At 44.7% G+C, this 26,033-nt stretch overlaps 2 protein-coding genes across 5 annotated transcripts; both read right to left on the reverse strand.

Moving 5' to 3' along the window:
* Positions 1–1,064: 1,064 nt before the first annotated feature.
* Positions 1,065–9,813, reverse strand: LOC117863804 (ABC transporter C family member 4). 2 transcript variants are annotated; one of them, XM_034747657.2, is made up of 11 exons: positions 7,493–9,809; positions 6,290–6,610; positions 5,268–5,354; positions 4,167–4,793; positions 3,717–3,881; positions 3,324–3,618; positions 2,741–2,955; positions 2,195–2,500; positions 2,033–2,096; positions 1,702–1,941; positions 1,065–1,546 (listed from the first exon to the last, which is right to left on the reverse strand). In XM_034747657.2, the coding sequence occupies exons 1-11, from the start codon at positions 9,662–9,664 to the stop codon at positions 1,446–1,448; spliced, it is 4,593 nt and encodes a 1,530-aa protein (XP_034603548.1). In that variant the 5' UTR covers positions 9,665–9,809; the 3' UTR covers positions 1,065–1,445. The 2 variants fall into 2 exon arrangements, with proteins under 2 accessions (XP_034603548.1, XP_034603549.1); XM_034747658.2 differs by lacking the exons at positions 1,065–1,546; positions 1,702–1,941; positions 2,033–2,096 and having other exon boundaries at positions 2,495–2,634; positions 7,493–9,813.
* An 812-nt stretch (positions 9,814–10,625) lies between these two features.
* Positions 10,626–14,173, reverse strand: LOC117865249 (uncharacterized). 3 transcript variants are annotated; one of them, XM_034749403.2, is made up of 4 exons: positions 13,621–14,173; positions 13,409–13,539; positions 11,271–12,009; positions 10,626–11,186 (listed from the first exon to the last, which is right to left on the reverse strand). In XM_034749403.2, the coding sequence occupies exons 1-4, from the start codon at positions 14,009–14,011 to the stop codon at positions 10,729–10,731; spliced, it is 1,719 nt and encodes a 572-aa protein (XP_034605294.1). In that variant the 5' UTR covers positions 14,012–14,173; the 3' UTR covers positions 10,626–10,728. The 3 variants fall into 3 exon arrangements, with proteins under 3 accessions (XP_034605294.1, XP_034605295.1, XP_034605296.1); XM_034749404.2 differs by lacking the exons at positions 10,626–11,186; positions 11,271–12,009 and adding exons at positions 12,250–12,933; positions 13,024–13,329; XM_034749405.2 differs by lacking the exons at positions 10,626–11,186; positions 11,271–12,009 and adding an exon at positions 12,250–12,933.
* Between the last annotated feature and the right edge of the window lie 11,860 nt (positions 14,174–26,033).

A 26,033-nucleotide genomic window follows, 5' to 3' on the forward strand; every position in this document is an offset into this window, starting at 1 on the left:
CCCGCGGGGACCTTCGGGCGTTGGGGCGCCGGCCGGCCGGGCGTTGGGCGGGGGCGGGTGGGCGGGCGCCGGGCGGCCGCGGTCGGCCTCCGGGTGGCGGCGGCGCCGGCCTACGACCGGCGGCGGCGGCGGACGTAGAGCGGCGGCGGCGGCGACCTTCGGGCGGCCCGACGGGGCACGGGCCTTCGGGCGGCCGGGCGGGCGCCGGGCGGGGGCGGCCGGCCTCCGAGCGGCGTCGGCGGCGGGACTCCGAGCGGCGGCGGCGGACTACCAGGCGGCGGCGGCGGCGCTTTTGCTCGGGCGGCGGCGGCGCGATTCAAAATAATGGAAAGCGACGCGACGCGCTTGTTGCCTGCGGTAAGGTAAGAGGCTTGGCGCCAGGGAGGCTGGCGCCAAGCCTCGGCGCCAAGATCTATGGCGCCAAGGCTTGGCGCCAGCGACGGTGGCGCCGAGCCTTGGCGCCACAGATCTTGGCGCCGAGGCTTGGCGCCACGGATCTTGGCGCCAAGCCTCCGCGCCACGTCAGCGCCCCGGTGCCACGTTGGTCGCGCGGTGTAGGTGGCTTGGCGCCAGGACTGCTGGCGCCAAGACGTTATACCTTGGCGCCAGCCAGCCTGGCGCCAAGCCGAGGGTCCATTTTCGGAATTAGTTTCGCCAGGGGCCTATTTGTGAGATTTTTTTCGAAAAAGGGCCAAAAAGCAAAAAAGTGGCCCGGTGCGTACGCTCTAGGCGACAACTTAAGATCTGTCGCGCTGAAGAGACATCTAATCACGCGCCCTGATTGACCTGTGGTGCTGTATCACCATTTTAAACTATTGCACCGATGTTGCACGTTAGCACATTTGCTCCACATATGTCAATCTTTTGTGTACAAACATGAATTAGCTCAATTCATAGCAATATTATCCTAAACGTTAAACATATGGTCACCTACTACTCCGTATTTAGTTAATTATTTTAGGCTAAACAAACCATTTAAATGGATTCAACAGCCATTAAACAGAATAAAATGGCTAATTAAAACACGGCTAGCAAATATGCTAAAGGGCTGTTTAGGCAAACAGTGACTCAAAGTAACACTGCCATTTAAACAAAATGTGCTCTCCGTGTGTCTCTGAAATGGTAAGCCTCAACTTATTCCAGTCTCTTTCCGTGAGCAAGATCTTGGGACTTGGTGTTCCAAGTACACAGCCTTCACATATACACTATACAAGGCTGATTACAATTGTCCCATGCTCAAGCTAACAACTCATCGCTAATAAAACCGAGCCTAACAAAGCAAATCTCAACAACAACTGAACCTGAACCAAACTAACTATGCCGATCAGCGTGCCGTGCCATCCTCCTCCTTAGGTCGTCCTGCCTTTTCCTTTGCGACAGATGACATATATCTATCAAAATGACTCTTTATTTCTTAAACTCCGCAGCAGATGACATGGGTAGAGTTATAGGTTTGCCGAGCGATTCGCATACTCCTCAACCATTGCACTGAAGAGGGAGGGCTGTTCAAGCAACCTAGATGGTGCATCGAATTCTTTTACCAGACCTGAAAATAAAATAGTGTTATTTATTAGAACAAAATTCTGGAAGAAGAAAAACGCTCACATTCATATTACCAGATATCAGAAACAATACGCAACAAAGAGCTCTTGAAACAACACATGCTTTCAATCAATAAGCAGCAAGACGGAAGAGACCTACCTGCATCCAGCACCAAAACCCTATCACAGTCCATGACTGTTGGTATTCTGTGCGCAATGCTAATTATTGTACATGATGAGAACTCTTGTCGTGTGATCTTCTGAATTGTAGCATCAGTTTGTGAATCGACTGAAGCAGTTGCCTCATCCATAAATAAGATTCGAGTCTGCTTCAATATGACACGACCAAGACAAAGGAGCTGTCTTTGGCCTACACTCCAGTTCTCTCCACTATCAGCCACTATGAAGAAGCAAAACAAAAGAAACGAGTGTGAGATGCAACCTAGGCAGCTATGCAAACAGATATACAGAGAAGCATAAAAATAGCATACCTGGAGCATCAAGTTTTTCCGGTTTTGAAACTACAACATCTTTCAGCTGGCAGCGCTCCAGAGCCTGAAGTTATGTGCCTTAGTGTCAATGGTTAATTAAGACAACTAGCTTATCCTGAAGGAATGAAGGCTAAAATAAACGACAGGTTAGAGACACCATACCTGCCATATCTCTGCATCTGAATACTGCCCAATTGGATCAATGTTGCTTCGAATTGTTCCTTCGAACAGAACCGGCTCCTGGGGAATGATGCCGAAACGAGATCGCAGATCATGGAGACCCAATGTGCATATGTCTATCCCATCAATGATAATTTTCCCCTCTGCTGGCTCGACGAGCCTGAACAATGCTTGGACCAAAGTTGACTTGCCACTACCAGTCCTTCCTACAACTCCTATCTTTTCTCCACCACTGATCCTTATATTAATTCCTTTCAGAATCAAAGGGGTATTGGGTCGGTACCTAACCTGAAATAACAAGAATGGTGTCTTCAATTTTGTAATTGATCCTTATCTGCAAATGAAGTGTTTCAATGTATTCTCCAATTTATTAAGTGTGAGATAGATAGGAAATTGCTTCAACTTATGTGGAACATAGAGTTCTGTACCGTCAAAAAAACAAAAGGATAATATTAGTTTTTATTTTGAATTACAGAAAGGACTAACAGGGAAAAATCTGTAAAATAAGGGTAAATAAGAACCACTAACCTTTAGATTCTTAATATCAATATCTCCATGAGTGGGCCAATTCGGAGAAGGAAGACGATCTTCTACTTTCCATGCTGCCTCAGAAGGAAGATTGCTGAACTGATTTACCCTCTCCACAGCAACCATATCATTTTCCAACGTGCAGCTAATAGATATTGCAAAGTACACCAGAGAATTGAGGGATAGACCATACGAAAGAGACATTCCAACAAATTCTGCAAAAACATAGGCATCAGAGCGCATGGAAATGTCATCATCATAAGTCTACAGAGACTGTTACCAGCTTATAAAAAAAATTACAATTAGTTGATTACTCGCAGAGAAAAGATCAAATGACACAAAACATAATGCATAAAGCTTCAAACGTTTAGTAACATCCAGCTAGACTAAAAGTGCAAAAGAACATGACTTATCATTTTAAATTCAAAATACAGACAGTACTATTTGAACTTTTACTTCTAAGAATGAAGGGGCAAGCTGCTAAACATATGATGCGGAAACCAATGCCGAATTGTATAAGATTGAATGGCTGTTTCTTTATGCTAGGAAAAAAATACTGAATCTTAAATATACTGATTTATACCTTTTTTGATAAAATTACTGGGCAGGCTAATCATTAGAAATGCAGTTATTGATAATACAAGAGTTCCAATCAGCTCCAGTCGGAACCCAAGCCATTCATTTGCCGCATAGTTGTGGAAGTACATGCGCAAACTTGAATTAATTTTGTCTAAATTCTCCTGGAAAAATTCTTTGTCCTTTTTAAAACATCTTATGGTTGTGGCACCAAGAACAGTCTCCGAGAAGTGATCAATAACTGGTGCCTTTGTTACTCCTTCAAGTCGAGTTAACTCCCGAGAGGTTGCAAGATAGCGATTCTGCAGAAATGGAGAATTTGCAATTTGCATTAAGTATTATAATTTTCTATGAGCAGAACTCAGTGTGGTGCAGAAGATGAATTTTGGCAGTTGCATACCCTGTACCAAATGTTCAATAGTAGAAGAGGAATTACTGCTATAACTGATGGCCAGGCGACCTGACAAGTAACAATTATGGTGCTCAATACTGAAATGTACATTGAAATTGTCAGACCAATGAAAAATGCCAGCACAACATCAATGGCTGTTTGGTCAGACGATGCCTGAAAAGACAAAGTGGATATACCATATCAGTAGATGATAAAAGAATTGTAGTATCACTCTTTCTAGGCCTGAAATTAAAACTTATTCCATAGATGCCAAGAGTACAATCAGTACACAATACAGTTTACAAGACTGTACTATTTAAACTATGCTAGTGAGGTTTAGTTCTGTTTACATCAGAGGGGAATTAAGGTTTCCTGAGGAATTTATAATTGTTTCATAAGTATTAATGAAGTTTGGGGCTTTCAGCCAAATTGCAAAAGAAACCAAAAGATGAGATTTACCCGACTGAGAATCCTTCCTGAAGGAGTTGTATCAAAAAATGACATAGGGGCATGCAGAATGCTGTCGAACATCTTCTTAAAAAATATCTGAGCTGTTTGAAGTCCCAAAATCGTCTCAAGAAGAGTCTTGATTACTTGAAGGACAATCGAAAAAACTGCTATGGCCACATACACTCCAATGAACAAGGATGGGTTAAATGGAATGCTGCCTGATGTTTCGTACGATAGCCAATAGTCACTAGCCATATCAGAACCCTGCCAAACAACTGCGAATGCAACCATTCCCACAACTCCCCACCAGCCCCAAGCCTCTGTCATGTATAGTTTGTACACTTGCCAACTTACTTGACCGCTCTCCCTTTCCTCTTCTTGTATAATCTTAGAAGTGGCGGCTTGTATTTCTGGTGCAACGACCATCTTCTCACCTTTTCCAATGGATCTGGAGCGTAGAGAAGGGATTCTAGCTACTGCAACTGGCTGAGAACGTTCAGAATCCTGCACTTGACGACTTTGCTCCACTAGCTCCATTGAACTGTCATGAGCTGAAACAAGAGCCGCAAAATCTGAGCCTGCTTCTAGTAGTTCATCATACTTTCCTGACTGTGCAATCATACCATCTCTAATGACCTGCATATTTCCACATGGGCAAAAGGATAGAAGAATAAGTCAAGGGCATATTATAAAACCCTAGCATTATGCCATTTCAAGAAAAGAATGACCGATCCAAAAGTCTCTATCACACATAAACAAATGATTATGTGTGACAATTCCTCTGATGGATCTTTAATCTTTAGACCTACAGTTTCAGGTTTATTAAAGAGCAAAGATATGCTATGGTTTTATTGACTCAATCAAATAATAGTTCAATTTTGCTTGCTAACTTTCAAGAAAAAAGAAAGATTTTTTTCTTGCTAGATACTATAAGAACATGCTGGTAAGTAATTGTATCAGCAGATATCTGAGATAGTGCCTAATGGTCACTACGAAGCCAATACTGCAGATCACAGCCAGTTGTTGGTAAAGCTTACTACACAAAAAGGTTTTCCAAAAGAAAAGCATATCTCCTGACAAATTACTACAATAGTGTAGCATCCAACTTACAAAGATGTTGTCCACATTATGCAAGAAATCCACTTGGTGTGTAACAAGTATGATGGTCTTTCCTTTAAGTGTGCCCCTTAGACACTCCTGTCAAACAAAGGTTGCTGTTGTAATAGTGTGCGTAATTGGTTAAACAATACACAGTTGCAAAAAATAAAGATAAAAATAAGAAGTATGGTTTCGGTTTGTCCATCATTGGTTATTATCTATCATCAAGTAGCATTCATCCTTCAAAATTCCATTAACAGCTACTTAAAAAATCGTTGTTTCCATTTGGAGCAACATAAAACCATACCTTTATTATTATTTAATTCCTCCAAAATATAAAAATCTTTAATATGAATTTTTTTTATGTGTGACTCAGGCAGGGGAGAAAGAATGCTGACTGAAAAATCATCTATATTCATATCAAAGTTTTGGAAGCTAAACCTGCTGAAAATCACTTCTTGACTCTAAAAATGATGATCTTATGAAGCTAAACCTGCTGAAAAATGATTAGATGGACAAGTCATATACTTGGGTTCATTTCCTGTCACTTTCCGTTTACTAGGAATAGAGGGGAAACTTATTTAATAAGGACAGTAACTTCTATCTAATGCATAGTTACTATTTACTAAAATATCTATGATTAATTTAATGCAAAAACTGGTTTTTGTATCACAAAATAAGTATGAGGAAAGCTTCGATAGGATAATACCATTTCTAGTTTTCTACTCCCTCTGTTCCAAATTGTAGGTCGTTTTGACTTTTCTAGGTTCATAGATATTATTATGCACCTAGACATACACTATATCTAGATGCATAATAATATCTATGAACTTAAAAAAGCTGAAATGACCTACAATTTGGAACGGAAGGAGTACAACATTTCTGTACAGGTTGTATTTCACCTAAGCCTGTTGCAAACTACAACCTTTCTTTATCCATCAACAACTTACCAAGCTTGTAGTAACTTAATTTCAGAAAAGATGCTGTAAGGGCATGCGAGCTTGAAAATAATTAAAACGGCAAAAATGGTATACCTTAAAGATATTTGAACCAGTATGTGCATCAACAGCACTGAAGACATCATCAAGAAGATATATATCACAATTTTGATAAACTGCTCTGGCGAGCTGAATACGTTGTTTCTGTCCACCACTGAGATTGATTCCCCGTTCCCCTATTTCAGTCTGGTCCCCAAATTCCATCATTTCCAAATCTTTTTCCAGGCAGCAAGACCGTATAACCTCTGTATATCTTTCAGCATACATCGGTTGTCCAAATAAGATATTCTCTTGAATGGTACCATTTTGGATCCAAGCAGTCTGTGCAACATATGCAGTGCTCCCACATACCCTAACCTATAAAAAATGCAAGGGACTAAGCAAACAGGCACAAGAGTATAGAAACAAAAATAGTGTAGGTATAGGATATGTCATTATCTGAGAAATGTTAAACCTTCTTCAAATGATACTGTATAGATTTCCTAATGCTTGCTAATGAATTTGTATGGCTAACAAACATGTCATTGAGTGTGCCATAAAGATGAAAGCAGCATGCTTACTATCAGGCACACAATGTTCACTTGATCAATAAGGAAGCTTTAAGACAGTAATAGCATTCTAGTCCCAGATATAAATTTTTTTATAACACAGTTAAAATTTAAACCTTTACACTACCAAGCATGTAGATTGTGAGAGTAAACCAATGGCTAAGCATTCAGTCAAACATGAAGCAGATATAAGATAATATAGACCATGTCAGGTTGAGAGGGGCATTTCATCACACACATGGTGGTCGTTGTATGGACTCCAAACTGGCATGCCAAAGCAGGGTACCTTATGGGTGGCATTGAGAATTCACTTGCATGATTTGCATCCATTCCAACCAAAACAAGCGGCAAAGCAAATGACTAATTAGTCTAATTAAACAGGCTTCTCTAGCCATGCAAATTACCACTGGTATTGCACTTGTGGTTCCATACTTACTGAGACATGAGCTGAACACATATTGTGTGGAATATAAATTTGTGTAGGGAGAATGATGATTCTGCATGCTGACCACCAATCATGGACTCCTGAAGTGGCCTTAGACTTGACTTAAACCCACCTAGCACTAATTTTGACAGTTCTGTTTGGCGTTTGCTGGTGACGACTTTCAGAGAATGTTGCACAAACCAATGAAGAAATTGCAAGGTATTGCTACTAACAGTGTTTTCTTTGAATCAGAAATATCAAACTCACCGTGCCAGAGATCTTCTCCATCTCCCCCATTATGCAAGAAAGCAGCGATGACTTGCCGGACCCTACTGTCCCAACCACTGCCACAAGCTCGCCCCTCCTTACCTCCATATTGATCCCCTTCAGCACAGTCTCCAACACTGGTATTTCCTCCACATCTTTCTGATCCTCGCCTTCACCACCTTCATCACCGTCCTCACCTTCTTTACTCTGCTTATTTCCCCTCATGTCCCACGCAAAAATCCCGTCACGCACCTCCACGACCAGAGCACCTGTACCAATGCCAGTGCCCTCCACGTGCTCCACTGACGAGTCATCAAGCTCGGCATCAAGCAGGTATCTGTCAAGCCTGCCAACGGACACGGTTGCCTGCGTCACAGCAGCAATAGCCTCGGGGAAACTCTGCATAGGTGCATCGAGCGTTTTGAAGAACGCGGTCGCTGTAAAGACCTTTCCAGCGTCGAGCTCGACGCTGGTCAGCACGCAAGTACCAAACACAAGCACGGTCATGGCAAGCGGACCGCTCCAGATCACGATGGTGTTGGCACACATGAAGTACATGGACTTTGCCAGCCACCCGAGCTCTTCCTCCCGGAGCTTGCGGATCTTGTCCCCAAACGTCTCCTCCCACGCCTGCAGCTTGATCACGCGGATGTAGTTGAGCAGCTCGGTGATGGCCTTCATGCGCTCATCGCGCTTGCCTAGGAACATGAACTGGTATTCGATATTGAGCTTGTTGGCAAAGGCCACGGCCACTGTGACCACGGTGATGGCGGCGACCGCGGTGAGCACTGCAGGGCCGAGATGGGTGTAGAGCAGGGCGAGCGCCACAGCTATCTGCAGCGGCATCAGCCACAGATTGTGGAGCTGGTGCGTGACGTTGGCCACCTCTTGGGCGTCCACCTCCATGTAGTTTATGATGGCGCCGGCGCCGTGAGCGCGGCGGGAGCCCGTGGACAGTCTCAGCGACTTGCGGTATACGACGGCGAGCAGCGCAGCGTTGATGCGCATCCCCAGCTTCTGCCCCTGGAACTCGTAGTGGTGCGACGCCAGCGTCTCGGCCGCCTTGCCAACAAGCAGGATGGCGACCAGCTGCAGCCCCTCCATGGGCTCCCCGCCGCGGCGCACGAACTTGACGAACCTGTCGACGAGCGACGGGCCGATGTAGAGGACGGAGAGGTGCGCCAGGCCAAGCACAGCGGTGAGAAGGAACTGCGGCCAGAAGGAGCGCAGCAGCGCGGTAAGCACCGGGCGCTTGGGCTTGGACTCCCCTGGCGCCGGCGCGGGCCAGTTGGAGGCGAAGAGCGCGTACGCCGCCTCGGCGCTGTCAGCCGGCGCCACTGGCGGGACTTGGTCGGGCGCGAGCGTCGCCCTGTAGCCCTTGTTGATGAGCGGGCCGATCCATCCGAACGTGGCGAGCGAGAGCCACGACGCCGTGGCGTACGTCACCTCTGCCTCGGCGGCATGGCCACCACCGGCACCAAGGCCAGTGGAGCCGGTGACCGAGAAATACAGCAGCGGGAGCGAGAGCGCCAGCCACGCGAACGCGAGCGGGTCGTCGGGGAGGAGCGGGTCCCCGGCGGCGTACCGCGCGGCCGCGCACCCGGAGAAGAGCGCGGCGAAAGCCGCGGTGCCGAGCCAGAACAGCCGGAGGTGCAGCGGGTGTACCACCAGCGCCGCCGCCCCAGGCTTCCTCTCCGCTGCGACGACCCCCGCGGCCGCGATGTGCGCGACGGCGTGCGCGGCGAGGAAGGCGCACTCGGCCGCGAGCCACGCCGTCCTCCCGCGGAGCCGCAGGAGCGCGAGGACGAGCAGCACGACGGCTGCCGCCGCCTGCACGGCGGAGACCCCGAGCGCGAGCCCGTGCCGGAAGTTCCCCCTCCCGCGGCGCGCGGGAGGGGGCGCGGCGCCGTCGGATTTGTCGAGGAGTGGCTCCCGCGCGCGGCGGTCGGGGCCGACGCCGCCGCTGCGGGAGAGGCGGGCGCGGAGGGCGAGGGCGAGCGCGGCGAGGAGGAAGAGGAGGTCGAGGGCGGCCACGAGCGCGCGCTGCGGGCACGGGGAGAGGAAGAGGAAAGCGAGGCTGGACGAGACCGAGGAGTCCCGCGGCGGGGAGCAGGAGGCGGCGCTGGTGGCGGCGAGCCACCACGGGAGCGCGGAGGAGGGTGAGGCCTCCATCGTGGCAGTGGTTGGCGGGTGGCTGGTAGTGGTGGCGGCAAGTTACTACATCCGGGCGCGCCGCGGCGAGGTGGCGACGGCGGCGGCGTGGGGATTTTTCCCCCTGTTGTGGTGGGTGAAGTAGAGGGGACCGAAGGCCGTCGTGCTCAGCCAGTGTCAATACGGATAGTGTGTGAATATTTTTGTCGACGAGCATCCCGACGCACGATGCCTCGCGGTGCGTATGGGTCACTGACAGGTGGACAGCCCCGGTTGCTCCGCCCCACCTGTCGTTGGATTTTCGACAGCATCGCCGACGCCACGCCACGCGTGTGCCTGGCCCGCCGGACGGGACCTCGGGTGCCGCGCCAGTGTGGACTCGTGGAACTCGTGGGTGTTGGTGGGTGACGCGGCGGCGTGGAATAGCTCGGACACCGCCAGCGCCGGTGCGGGAGGGGAACTCGGCGAGTGTCCAAATCCGACAACGCCGTCCGGTTCCAAGCGCTAGATTTGGGGTCGTATTCAACTGCCGGAGTCGCCGTTGACCGCCACCAGTGGCCCGGATCACCCGGCGTTGGTTATTTTACTCAACCACCTCCACATTCTTGCAATTAGTAATTTAGGACACACAGCACGATTATCTAAGGGCCTGTTTTCTTGCAGTTGCTAAACTTTAGATGCTAAAAGTTGCTAAAGTTTAGCATCTAAAGTTTAGCCAAACCTGTTTTCTTCCACTTGCTAAAAGGCATTGAATGAGAAGGTTAAAGACATGTTTGCCCCTAATGATTGCTACCCTTCTTTCTCTCTCATCTCACTCCTCCCTGGCGCCATTTTTTCTCCCTCCTCCCTGGCGCCATTCTTCTGTCTGGTTCAACTGCTCTTGGCGCCAGGAACTTGGCGCCATTTCTTTCCTGGCGCCATGCACCTTCCTACCCATTTGTTCCATTCCTAGCGCCGTTCCTACTAACGTTGCGTCGATCAATAAAATGGAATGCCACGATGCTGGCAGCCATTTTTTTTTATTGAATCAAAAAATTATTGTGCATCCCAAAAATTACATTATTACAACAAAAAAGTAAAGGATCCTATGACCTATTGAACAATCCATCGGCTATCCAATCCCGAAACTGGTTCATGCTTTGATCTTCATATTCATGTTGGGTAGCACCTTCATTTGCTTGAGATGATGGTCCTTCAGAAGGTGTAGCATCGTTTTCTTCATCATCCGCATTCTCAAAATCAACATCACCAATAGCACTCTCTCTAATGAAATTATGAATTGCCATGCAAGCAATAATTATTTGACTTTGCTTTGCCATTGGATAAGATGGTAAATCGCGCAGAATACGCCATTTGTTCTTCAACACCCCAAATGACCTCTCGATGACATTTCTTAATGATGAATGTGCATAATTGAAATGCTCCTTTTTACCTCTGGGAATTCGTCCGGCTCGAAATTCTGGTAGATGATATTTCGTACCCTTGTACGGGGCAAGATACCCAATACGGTTTGCGTATCCAGAGTCGACAAGATAAAACTTCCCTGCACATCAACAGTTCTCGTGTTACATATATCCACAAACATCAAAAGTACTACGTGCAGATAGTTCATAGATGAAGGAAGTACCTTCAGGGGGGTGTGGAAATTTATCGCCATACTTGTCCAATGCATCTTTGAAGACTCTCATGTCATGAACCGATCCAGGCCATCCCGCGACGACAAAGGTAAATCTCATGTCGAAGTCACATATGGCTAACACATTCTGGCTAGTGTACCCATGTCGTCCCGTATGTTGGACAGCCTTATCTGCTGGCACAACAACAGGCACGTGTGTCCCATCTATAGCCCCAATGCAATTGTCAAAGTATGGAGAGAACCGTGCTGACCTCAACTTCGGATGCACAGTACTGAATGTTGGGTCAACTGGTCTAATGATATCCCCTGCTAGTTTGCAAATGCTGTGTAATACTTTGTTGAACTTCCTACTAATTGTGCAAGTAGACCTAACAAAACGGTCTTCGGCTTGCCTCATGCTTTGGGGGGCACCACACATCCACAGGAATAAAGCTAAAGACTCTACTGATGTCATTCTCCTAGTAGACTTTAATCCATAAGACTGTACAAGGACATTATGAAGCCTATCAAAAACATTCCTATTCATCCTGAACATGTTGTGACAAGATGATCTATTTCCTAAAGTTTTGATAACCCATTCATATCCTGATTCTGTTGGTACCCTATATTCTGATCTGTTCAAATGTGTGGCATAATAGTACATACCGAGGAAAGCACCCATTGCAACAAATTCTCTTCTTATCCTTTTCCTCTTCTGAAACCAGTCATCAACATAGTCAAACACATCAACCTGTACATAGAATGAAATAGTCCACAAATCAGCCATGTCATAGTACATACAAAGCATGATTAAAAGTTCTGAACAAGGCAGCCATGAAATTGATCTCAACTAAACAGCCACAAATCACAAGACCAATTTATTAAAAGCTCTAATATGACTACAACCACAACATGACAGATTCATAGTTCTCAACAAATTGTCCACACAAACCACAAATCATAGTTCACACAAATTTATTAAAAGTTCTAACATCACTAGCAACACAATCTACTTGTTGTTGCCTACAATTCATGGCCGGCCAAAGGTCTTCCCACACTTAGTTTGCAACCATTTGAACCTAAGTTCCTTTGTCGATAGTGTGCCAAAAGCTACCCTGTTAAATCTATCCCTAAACAACTCCATAGCAAAAAAGTACTCTTCTGACTCTTCTGATGCTCCACACTCCTGTGCCAATAGAAGGCTTGCTTTGTACTCATCTTCTTCTTTGTCATGAGAATGCCTTCTAAATTCCAACTCCAGCTCCTTCTGCTTCAGTTGTTGTTGCAGTTCCATTTCCCTCTGCTTCAACTGCAACTCCATCTTCACCCTCATGGTAGTGTTATCTTCAGAGATCCCCTCATGCATAGTGTCTATGAGGCCCTTGAACATCTTGAAAAAAGGACTTTTACTCTTCTTTTGAGGGCTTGATGCTGTATCATTTGTACTGGTACTCCTTTTCTTGCTGCCATTACTCATAGGGCTCATAGGGCTCTGTTCAGGGTAGTCATCCACATCAAATTGGAAGTCATCTTCTTCAGGTACCTCCTGCCTATCTTCATCCACATCTCCTGGTATGGTTGTAGTTGATCCATCAACTACATTTTTGTGGTACATCTCATACAGCAGCTCAAGATAGTGAGGTAGGAACTTGCTAAATTTACGGCATTCTGGATACTGCAATCGAATGACACAGGAATTCAGAAACTATATGTACTCCAGGCACAAAACTAAAAGAAATTATCACAAACAACAAAAAAAAACTACCTTGCAGTATTTATCCCACCAGGCTTTACTTGCTGAAATGGCTCCATTATTTTTCCTACCTAATCCTGATTGTTTCATCGCGAAAACGTAAAATTCATATAATTTCTTGCATTGATCCCACCTATTTCTGAATTGCTTCGGTTCATGCCTGATGGTAGTCCTCTCCGCAAATTTGGCAGCTATTTCCTTGAAACCTCTAGAATTGACCACCCCACCTGTTGCATTGCCTATACGGATTTGTTCCACAGCTAATTCGCAAAAAATTCCTGTGTTTAATTCGCTCCAGTTTGCTCTATGACATTTGTTCTACCAGAAAATGAAAAACATAAATACAATTCACAAAAACATGGAGATGCACACTGCACAGTGAGGACAGGATGCTTACATGATGATCCTCCCCAGATTCCTCGTCCAATTGTTCAACATCCTCTGTGTTCATGGATGTAGAATAGGCAGCAGAGGCTGCGCCTCGTCCCAATCTCCCCCGAAGATGTTGCCGGATAGGAGGACTTGCATCTGAATATGTAAGATCACAACACTCAGAACCGCAAAGCTTGCAAATCATCAAACCATACAACCAATTCAGTAGGTCTTTACCTGAAGGCGGCGAAGGTGAAGCAGTACCTCGCCTTCCCCGGCCACGGCGGCCACCACGTGCGGTGCCAGCCCTTCCCCGGGCGATTGGAACACCACCATCGGTCTGATGGGGAGGTTGAAACGAGCCGATCCGAACACCATCGCCGCGTCCTCTTCCAGACTCCAGGATGTCAGTGTATTCATCGAGGTAGGGGAAGGACTCATCCTGGGAGTTCAGATCAAGATCCTGCATGTTGACCCTCCCAGCCGAGAGAGATGGAGCCGCCCGAGCGCGCGACGGGCCTTGGGACATGAACTCCAACTCCTCTGGATCGGGAATGGGCGCAGGAATAGGGAACGAAGGGGCCGCCGAGGATGAAGCACCCTGCGACCAATCACGGTATCCGGCCATTGCTCGGAGCTGTTGCAGTGGGGATGGGGTAAGGGGAGTTGGAGGTTGCGGTGAGGATGGGGATGGAGCAGGGGCGGCGAGTATGGCGGATCCGGGAGTTGTGGCGGCGAGGATGGCGGATCCGGGGTGGGAGTGGGGGGAGGGGGACGATGGGATGGCGGATCTGGAGTTGGAGTGGGGGGAGGGGGAAGATAGGGCGGCCTCCAGCAGCAGGCGGCGGCGGCCCTGGACTCCGGGGGGTGGCGGCGGTCCTGGACTCCGGGGGGGGGGGGGGGGGGCGGCGGCAGTGGACTCCAGGAGCCGGCGGCGGTGGAGCTAGACTATTGGAGGCGACGGCGGGAGATTGTATGGGCAGCGCCGGTGGATGCGTTGCGGCGGCGGCGGTGGATGCGGCGCGGCTAGGGCGGCGGTGGATGCGTCGCGGCTAGGGCGGCGGTGGGGCTCGACCCCAGGAGCCGGCGGCGGTCGATGCGTGGCGGAGGCGGCGGATGCGTGGCGGCGGCGGGGGTGGATGCGGTTGCGGCGGCGGCGCTCGATGCGGGGCAGGAAGGGGGCGGATGCGAAGAGAAGAGGAGGCGGGCGTGCGGGAGTGCGGGTGGATGCAGAGTGCGGGAGGGGTATGCGTGCGGGAGTGCGGGACTGCCAGACAATAATGAGGGGTAGAAGGTGTCCAGCCCACCTTTTAGCAAGTTTTAGCAACCCAAAACTTGCTAAAGATCTAAACTTTAGCAACTCAACTTTAGCAAGTTTAGCAAGACTGTTTTCCAATTTAGCAGATCAAAGTTGCTAAATTTTAGCATCTAAATTTTAGATGGATGGAAGAAAACAGGCCCTAAATTAGTGCATGTGCACACGATAGTGCATGCGTCAGGCTTACTCAACCCACCCTCTTTTTAGTAAGGAAGCTTACAAAACTAGCTAGGGGGTCTTCCAAAACAAAAGGAAGCTTTAGGGGTCAAAAGCGATTGCTTAGTCGGTAACGTGGCATGCAATTGAAAAGCGTAAGGATGAATACGGATTTAGATCGATGTGATAGGGACGGTACTCGGCTACTAGTCTTCACCTGGCTGAGAACTACAGCCAACCTCCCAAGCGTGTCCATCCCCTTAATTGAAGGAGTAGAGTGTAAAGTTTCTCGAATTATTTAAAAAAGGATAGAGAAGAAAACAGCCAGAGACTCAAACCTCCCAAGCCACGCGTGCCTATCACCTTAGTTAAAGTAGTAAAGTGAAAAGTTTACATGATCATTTCAAGGGAAAAGGACACCGTGGCCTATTCGTAGTTATACAAAAGTTTCACCGGCGCATGAACGACACCGTGGCCTATTCGTAGGCTTGCGTGGTAAGGAGGTGGCGTAGCTGCTGTGCTGGTGGTCGACCGAGGATGCCGACGGCGACACGTCGGGCTCGGCTCTGTCACCCCCCCCTCTTTTGTTTCTGACGCCCGAAAGTTCAGGTCCAAATCACGGTTGATTTTGAATCCGACGGCTCCCTGGTTCTTTAAGCAATGTTGTAGATAAACTTGAACTCTCCAAGTTTTATTTTTGCTCTGACCCGAGATAAACATCCTAGCATAGTCGAATTTTGAATTCTTTCCCTTATCTAATTGAATTAGTCTGAAACTTGAAGTTCAGTTCATCAGTCATTTGATATGGCCATGTACGTTAATTCACTTTCAGTGCACCAATTCCATTTTTCTCAATCCAACTCCCATCCATTTGTGTTCTACAACTTTCAAAGATCCCATTTTGCCCATAAACACCTATACCCTTTACACTATATTTTTCTGAAATTTATTCCAAACTCAGCCATTTCTCACTGTTAGCAATTTGCTGTTTTAGTGACTTGGCCGAAAGTGGCAGAGTGCCCACTTTAGGCCTTAAATTAAATTGGTTCCCTTGGTAGTTCTTGATCAACAACACCCCAATATGCTGGTCCAAAGTCCATACTTCATCACTGTACAGTTGTCTTAGTCCACTTATTTGGAAAATTTAGCAGAAATCAAATTCCAAAATGGGCTCTTATGCTGTTTTTCTGAAATCCTATTGTCGGACGGTGAATAGTGCTCTTCTATTTTGATTTCTTTTTTGGGTTTTCTTGAAATATTTAGGTCCAGATTTTGTCCCTAGTCTTGATCTTCAAGTTTTAAACACTCTTATCCTTCCATTCCATATTTTTGCCAAATTTTTCTGAATTTCGAATTCAAAATTCAAATTTCGGTCAAATTTGACTCGAATTTGATTTTTAGCCAATTTCTTCTCCTTTTCTTCATGATTTGCTTCTATCTCTTCAGAATTACTTTTGATGGCTAAAATAGCAGGTGTTACAGCCTCTCCCCCTTAACAGAATCTCGTCCCGAGATTCCAGGGGTTAAATTCTTGGCTTTGAGAATGGAAAGGAAACTGCGTCAGATCAAATATCTTTCTCTTTTCTGTACAAGGAAAGTGGGGTGGTGGCTTTTGTTCATCTGCTCCTGACAGTTTCAAATAACTCAGGATATTTAGACTCTAGGTCTTCAACCTGTTCCCAAGTAGCTTCATCTGGAGTATGATGCTTCCATTGTACCTTGTAAAACGTAATAATCCGAGTTCGGGTATCTCTTGTCTTTTGATCCAGAATTTTAATAGGCCTTTCTTCGTAGGTTAGGTCTGGTTCGTGCTCAATTTCTGGATCTTCTAGAATCTCTTCTGGAACTCTTAAGCACTTCTTGAGCTGGGATACATGAAATACATCATGTATAGAAGTAAGTTGGTCTGGTAACGATAGCTTGTATGCTACCGGACCCTTTCGTTCCAGAATTTCATAAGGACCAATATACCTTGGGGCTAATTTACCCTTTATTCCAAAACGTTGTACTCCTTTCATTGGGGATACTTTCAGGTATACAAAATCTCCGACATGAAATTCCAAAGACCGTCTCCTTTTATCTGAATAACTCTTCTGTCGAGACTGGGCTATTTCCAAATGTTTACGAATTTTTCGGACCTTTTCTTCGGTTTCCATAACCAAATCTGATCCCAAATGTGTTCTTTCTCCTACTTCCGACCAATTCGAGGGGGTTCGGCATTTTCGACTATATAAGGCTTCGAAAGGTGCCATTTTAATACTAGCTTGATAGCTATTATTATAGGAGAACTCGGCTAGGGGCAAACATTCGTCCCATAGCCTAGAGAAGGTAAGGACACATGCTCTCAACATGTCTTCCAGGATTTGGTTGACCCTTTCTGTCTGTCCTCCTGTTTGAGGATGATAGGCCGAGCTTCTGATTAGAGTAGTGCCCATGTCTTTTTGCAGTTGTTCCCAAAAATTCTATGATTCGTATGATTTTTAAACAATTTGGTTATTACTTCTCAGAAGTGTCTTATCTGCTAACCTACATAAATGCTGCACAGTTTTGGAAAAGGCATTTGTTGATCATGTGGTGAACATTTGTTCAATTAGAACTAACCATCATAGGTTTCCAGATTGAATTTTCATGTTCTGACACTGCAATTGTATCATATATTGCTGATTAAATTCTGACAGCGCAGTTCAACGGACTGATAGAAATTTTAATAACGCACTACCTGTGATATCATTTTGAATATTCCTGGATTTGGGAGGCACATTACCACTGTTCTAAATAGCTTATTTGAGAAGTTTTTCACTACACCTGAACTGGTGCAAGCTGTTGGATGAATAGAAGCATCTTGCTGCCGTAAATGGAAAGCATGATGCATTAAACATACTGTGGCAACATGCTGTAATCGATAACTTCCTTTAGATTGTTTGGATATTTGAGTTTACGGTGTTTGATCTATAGATCACAGGGATAGAGATCAAGAACTGTAGGTCTATATCATAAACTCTGCATTTTGGAATACAAATCAGTGTTGTCATTAGGTTAATGATATATACTTCCTCCAAGTTGGGTCTGAATATAATATTGGGGGCAAGTTTTACAACACTTCAAAGTGGATTTGAAAAATAATACTGTTGAAAAGATATAGGTGGAAGGAAGCCCTAGCAACACAACAGTATTGGACATGCTACGGTAGATTTGTCGCATTTCTTGCAGGTATCAGCTTGTTTTGAGCTCAGGTGGAATTACCTCTGCGCAAATTAATTTTGATGGGGATGATTGCATAAGTTCCCTGAACTTGACCTCTAACTTCATGTTTGTCCCCCTTTTTTCAGCTTTGCACTATTACCCCTTCTTTGCGAAGTCAAGGGGCAATGATGCATTGACTTGGTTAAAGTAAGGGCAATGTTGGAAAGTTGAAAAAGGAGGGCAGACATGAAGTTAGAAAAAGTTGGGGTAGAATTCAAATGGCCCTTTATCGGAAGAAACTAAATGCATAGTGTAGTTTAGTAGGATAGGCTGATAATATGCCTGGCTTGTTTGCTGTTTTTTCTTGTAATTTTCTGTACTGCTAGCATAATCTCATACTTGGATTTTACTAGATGTAGCATTTAACTTCTAATACCAGCACCACATTGTTGTGCTCTGAATTGTATCTTTCTCTTGGAAAATTGCCAACACCCTTTTTCTGCCTTCTGTAGAGATTTCAATAGATGATGATGATTGGAATGATTGTTTGCTGGCTACTATCCGTGAGAAGGTATTTAATGTGTTTCAACAGTCTAATTTTCACCTTTTTCTTGTCACATTCTGCGAATTCTGAATTTTCGTTGAGTTTGCTCAATCTCGTAGACCAGGTCCATATGGAGGCTGACAGGAAGGCCATGGCTAACCAAGTAAATGTTCCAGGAGATCTTCCATTTCAATCAAAGACTACATATAGGATTAGAAATAAGGTGACATGCTCTCTAGACCATTGATTTTAAATCTAGCTTTGTATCTGGTTAGCATGCAGGATCAACTTGTTTCAATCTAGCTTTGTGTTGCTTTGGTAGGGTTGTTTTCTCCCCTGGTTGATTTGCTCGGGTTAGCCTTTGTTATTTCCTCTTGCACTAATAATTGTTCAATTTTGGCTCTACTACAATAAGATATGGCTAAGTTGGGATTGGGATTTAGTGGCATATTACATGACCCCTTTGTCATCACAATATACTAGCCGGTGATTCTGTTGGCTGGGCTGGGTACTGGTGTTCATGAGTTGAAATTCTGCTTCTGAGTCTAGAATTTGCAAAACATCTATACTGGTTACCTCCACAACCAATCTTCACAATATACTAGCCAGTGATTATGTTGGCTGGGCTGGGTAGTGGTGTTTCATGAGTTAAAATTCTGTTTCTGACTTTCTGTGTCTAGAATTTGCAAAGCATCTATACTGGTTACCACCACAACCAATCTATCTGTCAAACCAGTGTTGTGGACTTTCAGCTGCCTTATGCATTATCCCAGCTTGTACATGGCTATGGTGCCCTTATAAATTAGCGTAAAACACATGTTATGCAGCACCATCATGCTATTATTGTTTTCTATTATGAGAGTCATTATGGGTAAAGACTAGGTATGCTAGATTTAATTTTCCTTAAGTTGTCAGTTATTATTAGCATATTGAAATTTAATTTTCTTCTCTTTAATAGGTTATCTATTGCTTGATGGAGCGAGAATTGGCATACAGTATGAGACATTCTTTGCTGGTGATTACCCTTAATATTTCTAGTTCGTTTTTTTAGAGAATAATTTTTAGTTCGATTTTTTAGTTCTGTACATAATTACGAGAATCATTCAGAATACCGCATGTGCATAGTGCAAAATATTATGCTATAGTTTTAAAACTATTTATACAGAATTATACACTGGGATTTCCATAACCATAACTGCTTGCTATGTACAACAGAAACATTATGCATATTAAACAGTTTCAAATAGGAGGAACCATTTACTAGTGCGAAAAAATCAAACTAAAAAAAGAGAATGACTCTCATAATTCTGTACAAATATTAAGAATTCTATTTTGCAGGTGAGCCTTGTAAAATATTTCATTGTGTTTTGGAAAGCAAGTCATTCCTGGAAAAGATGACTCTGATTGAGCACACCTTACCTTTCTTTCTGCCCATACGCGAATTGGAAAGTGATCTCCTGTCATCTAATGCCACTGTATGTTTTCTCACAGCGCTTGCTTTTACCATATGAATTGTGTGAAAAGTTCTATATGCTAACATGTTTTTCCTTGCAGAAATTTATTGATCACCTTGAAGAAATTTTACAGGCTTATATTGTTAGGAGAGCAGGTCAGTATCAGCTATTAGGAGTCAATCCCACATGTAACTTATGTGTAATTTTATATTCAGATTTCCTTATCTTCTATTGCGTAATGCTAGAAATTACATAACAATTGTCCGCCTCTGCTACAGTAATCTGACTTGCACTCTATCTTTTAAACAATTGATCTAGTCTCGGTGAGGCATAATGCATATGGTCTGTTCAGCTGAGCTGTCTCCATGTTCTTCAACTGAATAGAAATATTTAATATGTTTTTGTGTATAACTCCTGGTGGTAATATTTTCTGTTTGTCATGCAGAAGCTGTTTCATACTGATTTTTACTAATTATATTTCCATGCTCTACTCTAGCCAAACAAGACCTTCATATCTCGTATTCTTATTTTCATATAAATTTGCTCTGTATAAAGTCAAAAGCTTTATAATCATGAAAAAAACACCATTGAAGATATCACCACAGATGATCTGTTAACTTTGTGTTGCAAAAACTCTAATGAAAACGGTTGAAACAACTCTACCACTTGTTTGTTCATCTTTGCATAAGCTGAACCCTCTTGGCTAGTGTCTTGTGCAAACATTAGCCAGGCAACAGCACATGGCAGGAGCTGTGCTCATTGCAGTTTTATTTTCAGAAAATGAGTAACTATATCAGATCTCTGTTCTCCATAACTTGTAAGGAGATGCCACATAGGTCCATGAACTCCGAAAGTGCATTTTTGGGTCCATAAACTTGTTAAGTCGTTCACAGCAGGTTCATACCCCTCCACATGAGCATCTAGCGCTGACATGGCACGCTAACTGCACATCTTCTCTCTCATCCCTCTCATCTTCCTTTCTCTCCCTCTAGCATTTCATCGAACATGTCGACGGCGGTGGCGGCAGGAGCTCTTCATCCGCTTCTCCTCCATGAAGCATATGAAGAGTTCTGTGCCATCACCACCGTCGACATGTTCGATGAAATGCTAGAGGGAGAGAGAGGAAGATGAGAGGGATGAGAGAGAAGATGCCCAGTCAGCATACCATGTCAGCGCTAGATGCCATGTGGAGGTGTATGGACTTGGGGGAACGACTTAACAAGTTTATGGACCCAAAAGTGCACTTTCAGAGTTTGTGGACCTAAGGGTGCATTTGGCAGAGCTCCCAGAGTTGATTCTCTGCTGAATCCAGCAGGAGCTCTGCCAAACAGTTTTTTAGAGTGAAGTGATTCTCTAACAATTCTGTGAAGTGATTCTCTAAAATGAACTAAGAGGCTGGGAGCTGAAAAAAGTAGCTTCTCCTGATTCTGTGAAGTGATTCTCCATCCTGATTTTAAGAGTTTATGCTAAAGAATCAAAGAGAATCACTTTCACCCACAGAATCACTTCTCTCAAAGAATTAGCTCCCATAGAGAATCAGAATCAGATGGAGCTCTACCAAACAGACCCTAAGTGACACCTCTTTACAAGTTGATGGACTTCTGGTGCATTTTACTCTTATCTATATTTGGACTTAATTTTTTAGTGTTCTCGTTCTACATATATGTGTGCATTTAGCCACTGTACAGCATACCAATCTTCAATTTTTGCTTATGTAATACTTTATGTATAAATTGACCAATTTGTCGTACTGGTTGATTTTTGGTTCTGTTCCAGTGTCTACTGTAAACCTGTATTAGAAAAGGGTATAGATGAGTCATGGATCCCTTTTTTCCCTTTTGCCAAGGATGCATTCTATCGTTTGGTCTCAGCTGTTTTTGAAGTTTGGCTGTAAAGATTGTTAGTAGGCTCGTATGTGAGCTGAAGACGGATAGGCCATAGAGCTAGTGCAATGTGTTTTCTTCGACAGCAGATTGTTAATTATAATTTTGTATTTCATGTTCAAGGTTCGGCTTATCAAGGAGCTCTATGGGAACCAAATTGGCGAACTGTTCCACAGTCTTCCTTACAATGTGATAGAGTTTGTCTTGGAGGATTTTGAGTGGTAAGGACAATAACTGCTAATAATGCTGGGATTTGCACCAGTCAAGTTCTGTTCTGTTTCGAGTACAGCTTTGTAGAATATCTACAACTAGAAGTCTTTCATTTTTCTTTGCTAGCACCATCTTGAATGCTGCCTGCTGATTTTAAACATGCAAGTTGTTACCCTTATTTTTCATTGGCCCTTGGCTTTTGCATAGTAAGCTGCATGTTTTACCTCGTCTAGAGACTGAAATATACAAATGTTTGAGCAGCAAGATTACAGTCAGTATCCGATATTCAGATCTACTTCTGACCCTGCCGAGCCAGGCAAGGGTCTTGGCTTGGCCACTTCGCTCATCCAAGAGAATATCCACACGAAGCAGCAGTGCGTCAGCTTCCCAGCCGGTACCGTTTCGCCTTTCATACGCTGAGGAAGCGCTCAAGACATTATGTCTACCAGAAGGTCCCTATCCTGCCCCTTGTCTTCTCCTTGCCGTACAATATACACACAGGTTTGTGCGGAACTTTGTTCTGATCTGTTTCCTCCCTCCCTGTTCTGTGTTTCAGCTTACGCGGACATTGTGCTGGACCTACCCCATGCTCTCAAGAGGATTCTCACCTCTCAGGACAGTGACTGAATCATGCGTAGGGGATGCTAATGAAACTAAGGATTTTAGACTACAAACATGGAGCAGGTGTTGAAGATGTTCGGAATCTTGTAAAGTATAGGCTCTAGTTGCTGTGGATTGCGATTTCGGTGGAAGGAAGGCATACACGTTTGCTCCTCTGTTTTTTTTTTCTTTGAAGAAACATACACGTTTGCTCCTTCGACCGCTCAAAATATTCCAGCTGCTATAAAAGCTGATGTTGTAGTCAACATACAATTTTATCAATTGTTCTCACAGATGCATACGTCTATGAAACATGCGTAACTTGAGACTGCAAATTTTAAACGAGACTATGCTAGTTTTGAATTTTCACAAGAAGTTGACAACAGCAACGGCCTCTACCTCACAAACAGGTAAAGCACTTCTGTCGCCGCAGATACCATTAGGTCTGCGAGCGGGCAGTGGAGAACGATTGCCCGACGAGAACAGGGCAGTGTAACAGACGGCCAGGCGTAAGGAGGGGGAAGTCGGAAGATGTGTAACGTGTTCGACGTAGGAGTTTAAATTGTAACACTGTCAGTAGCTGAGCATATAGGCCAGCACCTAGAACTATCTATCGAAGTAAATCGTGAACTGGGTGTTAAGGTTCCTTGTCTGACCTTCCACCGTCAATTCTGTGTCCCTCCTGTGATCGGCTCATGTCCCGGCGATCGCCGGCGGCCTAAGGGTTGTTACAGTTGGTATCAGATTTAGCTATCCTCAGCGTGCCCGCTGTCGATTCGCGAGATTTCGTTGGCGTTGATTTGATAAACTGTGTTGGTTTTGGGGATCGAGTTGTGTGCCACGCTGCACCGGTCACGATTTGTTCTCCCTGTAATTTCTACATGCCATCAGCTCCGCTTGCTGGCGAATCAACTCGGAGGCTTGAAATTGTTCCTAGATTCGTGGATTTGGAGGCGTGTGGTGGCGGTGACTCGAAATCTGCATCAAGGTGCAGCGTCGAGCAGCTCGACGGGTGTTTGTGGGAATGGGTGAGTGCCGTTGTTATTCCTTCAGCCTTGAGTGACTTGATTTGGGCCTCGAGAGAGGGAATCGAGGTTTCCCCATACCAGATCGTAGCTCGCTCAGCTTGAGGTGTAGGCACCACGGTGCAGACTCAAATTGAGCTCAACAAGATGGATGAGATAGCGAAGAATGATGAGGAACGCTAGAACTCAGTACTGGAGAATATGGATCTGCTATTTTCCAAGGTAGAAGAGATTGATCGGAACCAACAGAAGTTTGAAGTGAAATTTGACATGTCAACAAAAGTGACAGAGCAGATGCTGCAACAGACCATGGCTAAACAGATAGAGGCTACATGCCACGCAGTGGCTAAGTTAAGGATGAATCAAATGCGTTCAGCGGACGATGCACCACCTAACCCTATAGATTCAGTACTACTACTGATAACCCATTTACCAATCACCGGCCAACTACTAGTGGAGCAAGAAGACACTTTCGTGCATGAGTTTCTCATAGGAACAATGCTGGCGACAGAGGAGGGAACAAAGGCTTTATGCCAAAGATGAACTTATCTAGGTTCAATGGCACGAACCCATCTATTTGGAAGGATAAGTGTGAGGACTACTTCAAGCTGTTGAGCATACCAGAATCTACGTGGACCACTGCTGCTTCTCTACATATGGATGATAATGCAGAAAGATGGATGCAGGTATATAAGCTGAAATATGGGTTGAGCTCTTGGGAGGCTTTTATGAAGACAGTACAGAACAAATTTGGTGCTTATGACTACAAACATGCCATTGATGAGTTGCTGGAGCAGCAAACAGGTTCCGTAAAGGATTATGTAACTGAATTTGAGGCATTACATTACCAAATCACTATGCATGATCAAGGAATAGGTGATACATATTTTGTATTTCTGTTCATCAAGGGTCTCAAGGTAGAGATCTTATACCAAGTGCAGGGTCTAGTGCCAGGGACTATGGAAAGGGCAGTGATGCTGGCCAAGATACAACAAACTATTCAAGATAAGAGCAAATACAAGCTGCAAAAACAACATGTTTTATTCAGGCAAAGCACTTCTGCTACAACAAAGTTGGAGTACAAACCACAGTTGCCCTAGAGCCAATTGGTTAAAGAAAGGCAGTTGAGATACTATTGTAGAACAAATAATTTTTGTTTCTATTGCAGGGAACCTTATGACCCTACTCATGCATCCAAGTGCACAAAAAGACCCAAAGCTCAGGTTAATGCCTTAGTCGTCAATGACCTAGGTGTGAACCTAACTGAGGATGTATTAAACCTGCTGGAGATTGAAGATGCCCTAGTTGAGGAGTTCTGTTCCTTATCATTGAATGCTATTGCTGGTACAGATGAAGGGGAAGTATTAAGCCTCAGATCTCTATAAACACAAGGTGATGCTTATGCTGGTGGACAGTGGCAGCTCTCATTGCTTTGTGAGTTTTGATTTCCTTAAGAGGGTTGGCATCACACCTATACCAACTACTCCCAAATAAGTTAAAGTGGCAAATGGGGGAATCTGGATCACTAGTACATATGTTCCACAAATGGAGTGGTGGATTCAAGGGCCTTCCTTTACCACTGATATGAGGGTCTTAGACTTGAAAGCTTATGATGCCATCTTGGGATATGACTGGCTGAAGACTCATAGTCCCATTAATCACCATTGGGAAAATAGAACAATGGAATTCCTCCATAAGGGCCAATAAATTTTGTTGCAAGGGGTGAAACCTGTGAGTTCACAACTAGAAGAGCTTCCTGTGGAGAGAATGGTTAAATGGTTAGCTAGCAATGATGTATGGGCTTTGGCAGTTGTTGATGTTCAATCATCCGAAGACCCAATAGGCTCACTTCCTCTAGCAGTACAAGAAGTGTTAACTGAATTTCAGTATGTCTTTGAAGAGCCTCAAGGTCTATCTCTAGAAAGAGAGTATGATCATTCCATACCTACACTTCCTAATGCTATTCTTGTTAACTCTAAGCCTTATAGATATTCTCCACTACATAAAGATGACATAGAAAGGCATGATAAAGAGCTGTTAACTGCTGACTTGATTACACCTAGTACTAGTCCCTATGCTTCACCTATGCTCTTAGTGCAAAAAAAAGATGGGAGCTGGTGTTTTTGTGTTGACTATAGAAAGTTGAATGATATAACTATAAAGAATAGGTTTCCAATGCCTTTGATAGATGAAATCCTAGATGAGTTAGCAAGGACATAATATTTTTCTAAACTAGATATGAGGTCTAGCTACCATCAAGTAAGATGTGTGTTGATG

Source organism: Setaria viridis, chromosome 7 (genome assembly GCF_005286985.2).
Source record: "Setaria viridis chromosome 7, Setaria_viridis_v4.0, whole genome shotgun sequence".
Taxonomy (NCBI): domain Eukaryota; kingdom Viridiplantae; phylum Streptophyta; class Magnoliopsida; order Poales; family Poaceae; genus Setaria; species Setaria viridis.

What these genes read in the sequence shown, in the direction of transcription:
- LOC117863804 (XM_034747657.2), bottom strand. Translation starts at nt 9,664, where the DNA reads ATGGAGGCCTCACCCTCCTCCGCGCTCCCGTGGTGGCTCGCCGCCACC. An exon ending in CAGATGCAGAGATATGGCAG is followed by an intron (nt 2,097 to 2,194) that starts GTATGGTGTCTC and finishes ACATAACTTCAG; the next exon opens with GCTCTGGAGCGCTGCCAGCT. An exon ending in GGTTTTGGTGCTGGATGCAG is followed by an intron (nt 1,547 to 1,701) that starts GTAGGTCTCTTC and finishes TTTTATTTTCAG; the next exon opens with GTCTGGTAAAAGAATTCGAT.
- LOC117865249 (XM_034749403.2), bottom strand. Translation starts at nt 14,011, where the DNA reads ATGGCCGGATACCGTGATTGGTCGCAGGGTGCTTCATCCTCGGCGGCC. An exon ending in AATCTGGGGAGGATCATCAT is followed by an intron (nt 12,010 to 13,408) that starts GTAAGCATCCTG and finishes TTCTATGTACAG; the next exon opens with GTTGATGTGTTTGACTATGT. An exon ending in ATTTCCACACCCCCCTGAAG is followed by an intron (nt 11,187 to 11,270) that starts GTACTTCCTTCA and finishes GTTGATGTGCAG; the next exon opens with GGAAGTTTTATCTTGTCGAC.